This window comes from Arachis ipaensis, chromosome B09 (genome assembly GCF_000816755.2).
Source record: "Arachis ipaensis cultivar K30076 chromosome B09, Araip1.1, whole genome shotgun sequence".
NCBI classification, from domain to species: domain Eukaryota; kingdom Viridiplantae; phylum Streptophyta; class Magnoliopsida; order Fabales; family Fabaceae; genus Arachis; species Arachis ipaensis.
In genome coordinates, this window is record NC_029793.2 from 140,015,199 (window position 1) to 140,027,377 (window position 12,179).

General features: G+C 36.9%; 2 protein-coding genes across 3 annotated transcripts in view; one reads left to right on the forward strand and one right to left on the reverse strand.

Annotated features, from left to right (window-relative positions):
- LOC110266355 overlaps window positions 1-3,017 on the forward strand; it is a 6,084-nt gene extending 3,067 nt beyond the window's left edge. Inside the window, exons 2-5 of one of the 2 annotated variants that reach the window (XM_021110844.1) lie at window positions 598-1,307; window positions 1,382-1,472; window positions 1,592-2,552; window positions 2,699-3,017. In XM_021110844.1, the coding sequence (XP_020966503.1) occupies window positions 1,276-1,307; window positions 1,382-1,472; window positions 1,592-2,552; window positions 2,699-2,856 (1,242 nt within the window). In that variant the 5' untranslated portion in view covers window positions 598-1,275 and the 3' untranslated portion in view covers window positions 2,857-3,017. Of the gene's footprint in view, window positions 1-475; window positions 1,308-1,381; window positions 1,473-1,591; window positions 2,553-2,698 lie in introns of those variants that run through there. The other variant, XM_021110845.1, reaches the window with a different exon arrangement.
- LOC107616269 overlaps window positions 3,916-12,179 on the reverse strand; it is a 9,044-nt gene continuing 780 nt past the window's right edge. Inside the window, exons 2-7 of the mRNA XM_016318247.1 lie at window positions 6,051-6,575; window positions 4,983-5,151; window positions 4,668-4,895; window positions 4,330-4,532; window positions 4,159-4,287; window positions 3,916-4,058 (exon numbers count right to left, since the gene is read on the reverse strand). Coding sequence (XP_016173733.1) covers window positions 3,916-4,058; window positions 4,159-4,287; window positions 4,330-4,532; window positions 4,668-4,895; window positions 4,983-5,151; window positions 6,051-6,575 — 1,397 coding nt within the window. The remainder of the gene's footprint in view (window positions 4,059-4,158; window positions 4,288-4,329; window positions 4,533-4,667; window positions 4,896-4,982; window positions 5,152-6,050; window positions 6,576-12,179) is intronic.

Consider the following 12,179-nt stretch of genomic DNA (forward strand, 5'->3'; position numbering starts at 1 on the left):
AAGTTAAATATTATTGTTGTTGAGGAAAATTGTTAGTACTGAATAATTAGTAGTAATATTTTTAAAGCACGTTAGTTTATTTTGAGAATATTTTAATTTTTTTTAATTATAATTATCATTGTTAGCAAGTTAATTGTTATTATTGTTGTTAGAAAATGAATTTAGGCATATAATGAGATTGATTATTATTATTTTTTATAATTGAGGAATATATGTTTAAATAATAGTAAATAACTAATTAATATTAGATATTATTCTAGATGTTGTAACATTGTTGAGAATTTTGATTAGGAATTTATGTATTAGTTATTATTATTATTAGGAGTTAGTTATGAATAATTTTAAGGATTAATAATTAATTTTAGAAGTTAGAATTATTTATTTTATAAGGATTTAGTAAAAAAATTATGATGGTTGTGTGGTTTCAAGTAATTTATTTTTTGTTGAGTTAGTTGTGTAAATTTTGAAACCATGAGAGTTATTTAATTTTGGTAGGAGTTTATTATTTTAGTTGCTGTGGTTAAAAAATTATTATGTTGATGTAGTAAGTTAGTAATTGTTAATGAGTTGACTAATAATTTGTTATGTTTTTTGTAGAAATTAAGAATGTTGACATGTGACCACCCAGTTCCTCCGGATCGGTACAAGTGTACAACGATAGGGTGAAGGAGCATTTACGAGTTACTGGTTTTTATCATGCATCTTAGATTAGGGTAGTCCAATGTCAAAAAGTACTGGTGAATGCTCTAATCGAACGGTGGCACCCAAACACACATACGTTTCACCTTCTCATTGGTGAATGTGCCGTGACTCTTGAAGACGTGGCTCTAATTCTTGGTCTTCCGACGGACGGTCTGCCAGTCACAGGGATGACACTGAATAGTTTCGAAGCCTTGGAGGCGGAGTGTTTGCTTCAATTTGGAGTTGCACCGCGTAAGTCGGACTGTAGAGGAAGCTGCATAAAACTGACGTGGCTGCAGAATCTAAAAGACTGATGAGAACAGTATACAGAGGTATGTGAAGTGCCATATTATGTTGCTGATAGGGACGATCTTATTTGGGGATAAATCTGGGGCAGGTGTGCACTGGAAGTTTCTACCCTTGCTACGTGATTTTGGCAGCATTGGACAGTACAGTTGGGGATCGGCATGCCTAGCACACCTCTACAGGGCGTTATGCCGGGCATCTCGGTTTGACTGTAAGGAAATCAATGGTCTTCTAACACTTCTGCTCTGTTGGGCTTGAATCCGACTGCCATATCTATCGCCGCTTCCTATGGAACCCCGCAGTTTTCCACTAGCAAACAGGTAATATTATGTTATAATGTACTCGTATCTTGATAATTAGAATTCAGTTGAGCTAATTAAATATATCATATTAGGTGGCGTAACTGGGAGCGCGGTGACCGACAATATAGATATCTGACGCTAGCTCACTTTAGGAAGGCCTTTGATGAACTTCAGGAAGGCCAGGTGTGTTTTCATTAAAGAAATATTAGTTTTGGGTTTAGGGTTTAGGGTAATTCTTATGAAGCATTGTTATTGTTACTATTATGTGGGTTGTATTAATGAGTTTCCTTTATTTTTTCCAGTTTGTGTGGGTTGCTTATGCTGTGGATCGCGTGGATCCGAACATAATTCCTGCCAAAATCTACATGCAGTCCGTTGTCTGGAGCGCTACAGTGCCGTTGGTGTCATTCGAATGCATCGAGTGGCATGCCACCGATAGGTATAGGCGACAGTTTGGTTTTGTTCAGGGAGTACCTCATCAGGAACGGAATCTGGACAAGGCGCACGGAGAAGTCCTGACTGGTCCTAAAAATCTTAACTGGGCCACGGCACCAAGTCATTCATTTTGGGTGATGCATTGGACAAACAGGTATAACCACATTCTTACTGAGCTTCCCATGCCTTCACAGCATCCATTGGATACTTACATGTACTGGTACCGAACAAAATTTGGGGACCGCTTGAACCTGTCGAATCTTGTGGTTGAAGAGAATGATGAGGGTAATCAGGATATGGATGATGAGAATGAAGAGCAGGAGCCAGAGTTGCCGCCACCATCACCTCCAAATCCGCTTCCACAAGAACAGCCTCTGTCCTCAAGCCAGTATGTACCTCAGACACAGGTCACCCCGCCGTTTCCAATACATCAACAATATTGGGGTATGTCACAGTTTGAACCAGGAGAAGGAGGTTCCTTTAGCCAGTTGCATGGGTTCATGGCTGCAGATGCAGGACAATCACAATATGGCCATCAGCCTGAGTTCATGACAGGTAAGTATTCATTGGATGCGAGGCTTCCGTGCCATACCTCGTCGGTTGCTTCTGGAGGGTTCGTATCTGTTGACTCCAGTAGGAGTGACGGTGGACGCAGAATTCTTAATAATCAAAACCCTAACCATGTTTCCATGAGACTCATTGAAGAAAATGCTAACACACTTGAGCAAGAGACCGATGCGTATCTAGTAGATGAACCGGATGACGAGGACGAGGATGCGGAGGATGAAATAGAGGAGTTCGATGAGGATGAAGAATCCCGTAATGATGGTATTATGTTGTATATTTTGCTTTACATGTTTGATTAGTTACTTGTTTTGTGTTCATAAATGGTATGACTAAATGATATGTGGTATCTCTATTGGTTTGATTACCTTATGTACTATATTTAATTGTTTTTATTAAAATGTATATAGGTCAGACACGTATTCCGGATGACACCGTCAAAGGTTACAATCTGAGGGTAGATCCGCCACGTCATAGCGCTAATTGGTACACTCTATCTGTGTTTAAAAAAGCCGCCAAAAAATGCAAGAGCTTTGTGAAGGATGTAAAGTGGTCAATGAGAAAGTAGTTGTTGTGTAATGAACTTATTTATGTATTAATGATGTGGACTATGTTTAGATTACTTTGTATATCTTGGACAATATGTATTGATGATCTGGACTATGGTTAGATTACTTTGTATGTTTGGATTATGTATGTAATAATGAACTTATTTATGTATTAATGATCTGGACAACTGATGTCATATTATATATTGCTGCAGATATCTTATTATACTAGATTATCATAAGTTATAATGCTACATATATCAGGTCATATTAACTCAATGCAACAATTCATGTCATATTATATAATGCTACATGTATCATATCTTGTTAACTCAATAGGACAATTCATGTCATACTATATAATGCTACATATATCATATCATCTTATGACTGTGAATCTACTGAGCATCTCTATCGGCATTTACTCCAGCTGATTGATGGCATCTGCTACGACTGTGTCCCTCAGCCTCACATAGCCTACATCGCCTAGGACGACGTAACATTCGCGTTTCCATCTCATTCAAGAAGTGCGTCATCCTGGGGCGACCTTTGGTGACACGTCTCAGGTACGGATTCGGTACGAACCGGGGTCCGTTGTAAGCAGGCCATGTAGTAGGATTACCCAGTGGCCTAAACCCTGACTCGGTACACCCGCCGAACTTGTTCCATCTTATACACGTCATGCACATACACTTGCCAATCTAATCGTTGGTTGGCACAACATGCGAACACATGTCGACAGGGGATCCGGTCCACCTAGAACTCACCACAGTCACATCGAAGGCGACGTAGGTCGACTGCAAACTCCAGTCCACTTGGCATCTTGCGCACTTCAAAGACCTCATTCTGCCGGTCGAAGCAGCTAACCTGAATGTTTTCTGACGCAAGCTGGTTTGCATGCAACTTCGAGGTGACAATATCAGAAAACACATGGCCGGCATTAATCCAGGCTTTCGCCTCTGCTCTTTTTTGGGTGAACAACTCGTTAAGCCTGTAGAACGTTGCCTTCACAAGAGCAGTAATGGGAAGATTGCGTGCACCCTTCAATACTAAATTGATGCATTCCACTAGGTTCGTCGTCATGTGACCCCATCGGTAGCCACCATCAAATGCAGTGCGTACTGTTCACGAGGAATTCGGTTTAACCAGTCAGTATACGCCTTGCCCTGTTCCCGTAAATGCTGGTAACGCACTTCGTACTCCCGCACTGTCCGCGAATATCCTGGACGATAACAAGATAAAAAAAGAAAATAAAAATATAGGTCAAAACAAGTGTTGAAGGTAACTCTGTTAAAAACTTACTTAAATTTACTATGCGTTACCTATGTTGACGACCAGTTTCTGCAGATATGGTGCCTTGAACTTCCTCAGAAAATTTGACTCTATATGCCTGATGCAAAACATATGAAACGCTCTAGGAGGTGACCAAGCTTCGTTACTGCGTTCCACAACTGCATTGATGGATTTGTGTCAGTCGGATATTAGTCCCACACCATCCCGAGTGACAACATGTTGACGCTGGTTACTAAGAAAAAAGTGCCATGCATCAGAAGTCTCTCCCTCCACAATAGCAAACGCAATTGGGACGATATTATTGTTGCCATCTTGTGAAACTGCCACTAGTAGACAACCCTTATACTTTTCGTACAAGTGAGTGCCATCCACCTGGACAACTGGCTTACAATGTCTGAATGCCCTAATGCAGGGATAATAACTCCAAAATACTCGATGCAGTACCCGGATATCACCCACCAAGTCATCGCCTTGATATGCAGGCATAGTCTCAAAATGGACATCAGCTGATGGCTCCTTATGACACATGGCCTCAAACCATATAGGCAACGCTTCGTACGATGCTTCCCAACCTCCAAATGTTTTTTCTACTGCCCTTTGCTTAGCCAACCACGCCTTCCGATAACTAACGGTGTAGTTGAACTTCGATTGCACTTCTTCTATCACTGATTTTACCTTCAAGGAGGGGTCAGCCTCAACCAACGGCTTTATTGCTTCTGCAATTGTGATAGAATCCAGCTTCGAATGATCCTGTGAAATGGTGCCTCTGGTACAGATGTGACTACCGTTACAGCTCCTTATAACCCAACAGTACTTCCTGCTGATCATGCTAACCCTGATAAGTCAATCACACCCTGACCCATACTGTGTACACTTGGCATAAAATGTCAACGGCTCAGACTTGTACACCCGGTAGTCTACACTTCGTCGTATGATATACTCTTTTATCGCCTTGATAACTGCTTCCCTGGAACTGAATTCCATACCAACGGCAAATTCACCATCTGCGACAATAGGAATTTCTGCCGGGACAGCCACCATACAAAAAAAAAAAATTAATCCACAGATATTTAAACACCGAAAATAAAGGAAAATCAATATTTACTGCATCAAGTATGATATACATCCAAATCTTGCATCATGTTATTATATCACTCTAAACAAAATAATGACATTAGCCTCAGATGTAAAAACCGGACCGGCAGGATCGACCGTCAAACTTAGTGAACCGGACCCTAACTGGTCCGGTTCGGTACATGAACCGTACACGGCATCGAACCAGTGCGAACAATAATTACAAACTCACTTATTTTTTAATAATCATATCATATCTATTAATATTATTTTTTAATAAATACTTGTAGTATATAACAGTATAAAAGATATAAACTTATTAATAAATTATTAAAATAAAATAAAAAGTTACTTTAACATAAAAATAAAATAGAAAAATTCATGATAGAATAAAAAAATAAAATATTTATTGTTCATTTTTCACATCGGTTTAAAGCCACTTGATATTTTTAAAATGTTAGTAAATATATGTATAATAAATTTTAATTTTAAACTTCTGACTATGGTTTATTTTTTATTTACGTAGGACCGGGTCAATCGGTTCAACCTCTAACCCAGCGGTTGAACCAGTGACCCAGTGACCTGAACCGTTCGATCACCGGTTCGGCTCTGACAACTATGACATCAATGCATGATTAAATAATGGTTAATAACTACTAATTTATTCTTAACTAAATCAATAACTAACTAAAAAAAGTACGATCTTAAACTTAAATAAATAAACATATACACAAAAACAATTACCAAATGAGTATATTCTCGCACTTCACTTAACTATTTGGTCCATCTATCAAGATAAGTTAACACAAAATTCTAATCCTTTTTATAAATACGACGAATTATGTACCTGCACTCATATATTCCGGAAACTCCGCTACATGCATGGCTTCCAAATCCAAAACTCGCATGAATGAAGGCTCCTCAAACAGCCCTTCGTTTGCGAGTGCATTTGCCACCTCTGTCACATCCGGAGCCATAGTTCCGTCACCTTGATCTTCATCTACGTCTGGTCCAACAACTTCGTAGTTGCTTTCGAATTCTTCTTCACTGTCACTATTGTAATCTTCTTGTAAAATATTCCGATCGGCCTCAGACTGTTCAAACTCAACATACAACTCGATGAACGACATCTGACCCCGGTTTTCAATATACATCGAAAACATCTCTTGCATGCTCGGTTCGTCCATCACATATTTGGTTTGAAATTGGAAGAATCCACCAAACACCGTTATGGGATATCTGTACAGAATACAAGATATTTTTCTTGCCCTCTCAGAGTCAATCTTTTCACAGATCATACCTTTGAGCTCTTCAAATGAGATTGTGAAAGGAATAACAACATCTAATGGATTTTCACAAACAAATTTAACTCCTTCAGATGTTTATAACAAAATTTGACCAAAATAATATACTTTTAATAAAACTATGTCACTCATTTCTCTCAGTCACTTAAAAAAAAACATGAACTTGACTAATAAATTTTTTGATTTCATGAAACGGCAACACAGCAAGAAGAAAAAACCAGGAAAAGAAGCCGTTGAAGAAGGAGAAGAAGACGTTGAAGAAAGAGAAGAATACGCGACTAGATCTCTTCCCTCAGTTACACACTTTTATATATCTCCATAAAACATAATTGGACCCTTCGATTAGGTTAACCTGATTCAAAAAAATATAAAAAACCAAGTCATACCATCCGATTTGGTTCCCCATAACGTTCAAGAAAATTACCCAGAACAAGCAAAACGGAGGGTCCGACTTGCACGCTTCAGATTTTAAAATTCCTTCAGCTGCAAATCGGACCATGCAACTTGGGAAGCAAAATTTTCGGACTAAAGAACTCGATGGGTCCGACTTGTTCTACCCTGGAGTCAGAAAAATCTGTCCCACATTTTTGTCTTGTACGCCATAACTCCATAACTGGGCAGATCACACCAAACCCTTCCGTATCAATAAAATTAAGCCTTTTATATCAATTTTGCGCTTTTACTTGCACAATTTCAATATCTAATATCGCATACATTCAATTCACTTTAGTTGTAGTCACTTAGGTTTGTTTATGCCTTATCTCTTGTTTATTCTTTACTTGCAACCTAGACTACTTAATTGAGGAACACATGCTATTTCTTTTTTATTGTGTGGTTGCCGTTTTACCCGGTCAACGTGTGTGTTCTAAATCGTGCACACTTAGAATACACACATTATCTTTTATCATACCACACTCAGATGAACTCTTTCTCAATTCTTGTTTATTTGTTTTCTACAGCAACCCAAGCCCCAGTGCCCATCAGCTGAAGGTGGAGCCTCACATCTCTTTATCCCTGGATCATGTGCATGCACGGAGGACCGTCCAACGTTTAAGTGTGGGAGAGAATCCGCAACTTTGGGGCGTAAATTTTTCTTTCTCAACACTTTGCACTATTTTTTAATTTTTAGTAGTTATGAATTTTGTGAATATTTGTTGGTATTTTATTGCATTACACTTCGCTTAGTTTGCTTATATATACATATCTTTGCTTGCTTATAATTTTATTGTAGTAAATATTTGCATTTGCATGTTGCCTAGTATAGAAAATAAGTTTGGTAAAAACAATAAAGAATTTTCAAGAAATCTCTTTTAGAGCATTCCATTGATTAGATTTGAAAACTTGTTTTTCAACTTGCTTGAAGTATTTTTATGGAACATAGAAAAGAGTTAAAATAAAACACCTAGTGAGATTTGAGCCTTAATGGTGTGGTTGCACATTTTCAACCACAAAATTTGTTATTGTGTGTTATACTCTTTCATGATTATGATGATCTTAGATTTGCTTGAATCTTTATATCCTATATTTGATATTTTGAATGCATTTAGTATGATTGAGGCCATTTTTAAAATTGAACTCACTAACCCATATAGCCAACCCTTACGTTTACCTTTGTAACCCACTTTTGAACCTTTTAAATCCCCTTTAGTTCTAAATTGGAGCGCATCATTCTTCCTAAGTGAAAAACTATTTATGTCCATGAATTGTATCTTTGATTAGCTTGGGTTAAGGAATGTGTGTTATTCAAGTGTGGGAAAAATTTTGGGAAAACATTGGTTATAAGTTTACTTTGGGTATTCATTGTGAAAATTTAGAAAAATGGGTAAACACTCATGCATCTATTACTTAAAACATATGCATCTCTTTTTTATGATAAAAGAAAAAAAGAAATTTTAGTGTATATTTTTTTGAAAAAAAATAGAGAAAGAAGAAAAAGAAAAAGAAAAAGAAAAAGAAAAGAGATGATAATAAGAAGGGATAAGTACTGTTTTGGTCCCTAACGTTGAGGGTCAGAATCGAAACCGTCTCTGATCTAATTTTCGACTTAAAATCGTCCTTAACGTTCTTTTTTTCGTATTAAAATCGTCCTTTTTATTTTTTTGGACAAAAATACCCTCCCCTCTCAGCAAACTTCTTCCATCAACAGCAAACAACAATTCAGATATCAAGAAATTCAGAATCAAGAAAATCAACAACTCAAAACTAACAATGATTCAACAAATCAAAGATTCAACAAATCAAGAAGTAGAAGAAGCAGAAGACGATGCAGAAATAGAGATCGAAGCAAGAAGCAGAGGCGGCGAGGAGCAGCGGAGCGGAAGCCGACGACGACGAGGAGGTCACGGCGGCAAGGGCGAGGAGGAGCAGAAACGGCTCGACGAGAATTTATTAGAAAGGACGATTTTAAAATGAAATACAACATTAAGGACGATTTTAAGTCGAAAATTAGATCAGGGACGTTTTCGATTCTGGCCCTCAACGTTAGGGGCCAAAACAGTACTTATCCCTAATAAAAATGTAAATAAAGGATGCATATGTGTGTGAATTAGAAAGAAGATACATGACTGAATGTGAAAAAGGAGATGAATGGAAAGTTAGGTTCTTTTCTTTTGTATAGATAGGTTAATATAGGATTAGGTGGGATACTTAACCATATTAATCCTACCCTTACCTAGCCCCATTACAACCCTCCAAAGACCTCATGATATTTGCATTCATGCATCAAGTATTTGTTGATTTTTAGATGACTAGCAAATCCTAGAAAACATGACTAAAGGAGAATTGAGTGATTAAGCCCTAAAAACTGAGCGACTAGAGCATATACACATCCGGTGAGGGGTTCGATCACTCAATTCTATGATTCCATCCCTTATCTCGTGTTTTCTTGCAAGTTGCCAAATTAATTTTTGAAAACTTCAAATCAAATCTTTGGATGTTGATTATATTGCATTAATTCCTTGACTTGGCCCTAATGATCTATTTTGGATTGATTGGAATTCTATTGTTTGTTTTTGCCAAACTCAATAGAAACCTTAGTATAGGTATGAATAGGTAACATTTAGTATAATTGCATGCATGTAGATAGTGCATTAAATAAGTTGCTTGCCCTTTTACCATTCTCTTTTGATTGTCATTAGCATGAGGACATGCTATTGTTTAAGTGTGGGGGAATTGATGAATCCATATTTGACGATAAATTTTGGTTTGATTTGAGTGGATTTCATCATATAAACCCACATTTATTCATCTAAATAGCATACTTTTGTGTTTTCTCTCTAAATTGTGCCTAATTGTGAAAATATGCTATTTTATGCTTATTTTAATCAATTTTATTTCACTTTCATTTCATTCGATGCCTTGATGATTTTGATGAGTAATTCAGGTGTAATAGGTTGGAATGCCTTGATAAGAGTAGAAGAGAAGCATGCAATTGGGAGAAAATATGAAGAAAATAAAGGAGAAGCCCACAGCTAAGTGTGCGTGTGCACAACATCCTGTGCGTACGCACAAGATGGAAATCAGCAAGTGTGCGTACGCACAACTTCTGTGCGTACGCACAGGAGGAAAATCAGCAAGTGTGCGTACGCACAAGTCCCTGCGCGTGACTTTATTAAAAAGTCACGTGGCTCGCGATTTTGAGGGCTTTTTGGCTCATTTCTGATGGCTTTGGAGCATATAAGTATTGGGAGGCTAGCATGACTATTTTTACTCAATTGCATTTGAATTTGTTTAATTGAAGTTTTCATATAGGACATTTTATGAAATTTTTAAAATTTTAAAAACCTTGAAGAAACAAATCAATTAAGTCAAGTAAAGAAAAAGGGAAAAAGGAGAAAGTTGAAGGCTCTGAGTACCAATGATAATTTATTAGTCAAGTACTTGTGGTATTTATGTATCAAGTAAAAAGTTTGGAAATAAAACACTTAGAGTCAATGTTAGGCTCAAGTGCAAAGCACTCTCTCAAAACTCAAGGCTCTAAGCACCAATGATTAGAAGGAAAATAAAGAAAAGAAACAAATGAGTTTAAAGAGTCCTCTAATTAAATGCTTGTGGTGCTTATGTATCAAGTGGTAATACTTGAAAACAAAGCATTTAGAGTCGAAGCTTTTAACTAATGGTGCAAAGCACCCAAGAAGCTAAGCTAAGAAAAAGATGAAAAGCTTGATTCAAGGAAGGAATATAAAGAAAAGATTTCATGAAGTGAGCTAGATAGAAACATCAATCATTTGAATTTCTTTTGTGATTATTGCATACATAGTAAACTAGCCAATCATGAACATTAAATTGCTTCTCTTTTCACCTTGGATTGTCAAATTGTATTGCATGATTCTTTGTTTGCTTGAGGACAAGCAAAGTTTAAGTTTGTTGTTGTGATGCATGTGCATCATGATGTGTTTTTCTATACTTTTTCATATAAAAAATTAATTCATAATGCTTAATTATAGCAGTGTTTTGATGATTAAATTGAATATTACTTTAGTTGCTTGAATTAATGAATTTTATAGGAAATGATAAAAAAAGAAGCAACAAAAGCACTAATAGAGGAAGCACACTCCTAAGGTGGCATAAGAATTGGAAACGAATTCAAAGAGAAGCAATGAGGATTTGCAACCCTGACCTCTCCACACTCCAACAAGAATAACTCGAGGTATAAAGCTTCAAATGCGGTGATTCTAGTGCCATTGGAAAGTAGACTTCCAAAGCTTTTCAACCAAATATAACACTCTATATTGGACACTTAATTTGAGGGTGCAAATCACTATTCTTTCATCACTACGTACTCGGCATGCGGCTAGGCGTGCCTGGGCGTGGCACGCTGGGCCAAATTTCCTGCAAGCACGCCAGAATGACCTCTGTACCTTCAAGAGATCATAACTTGGGTTAGAGAGGTCCAAATGACATGCTTCTAGCGGCGGTAGAAAGCTGATTTCTAAAGCTTTCCAATGATATATAATAGTCTATGGTGGACATGCAGTTTGGAGCCACGAACGACCCATATTTCAACATTGCAAGATTGCTAAAGCCCAAATTGTCACCAAAGTACCACTTCAATAACACTCCACATTGGGCCACTTCTAATACTCCAATTCCTTTATTTATTCTTCAATGTTTCAAGCCTCCATGAAAAGAATTAAAATTTCACAAGTCCAAGTCAAGCCACAATTAACAATCAATTAAGGCTACAAGAATCATCTAGAAGAAGTTAAAAAATTTGCATTTGATTGTAATTTCATTTGAATTTGTAATTTAAGTAGCTTATAAATAGACTCTTAGATTCATCATTTTACACACATCATGGAGGGGTAGAGGTGACTCCACTCCCCTTTTACTCTCATTCTCTTCTCTTCTTCTATTTTCTTTCATACACACTTTTATAAATATTTTGTTATAAATCTCTAATTTTTAGTATTGGAAAAAAAAATTCTATTGCAATTTAAGATTTATTTAAAGTTTATATTTGGTTATTGATTGAATGGTCTTTGTTCATCACATTCGGGTTTCAGTTAAAAGAAACTCAAACACAAACACTTATGAGCTTGCATTGCACATTTTTTTTTAATTCTCAAATATTTGTTGCCATTATCAAACACAAACACTTGATATACCACATGCTGGAAATTGAAATAATTGTTTTTGGTGATGTCTCGGGGTGAGTTCAGCGAAAGAGAAAA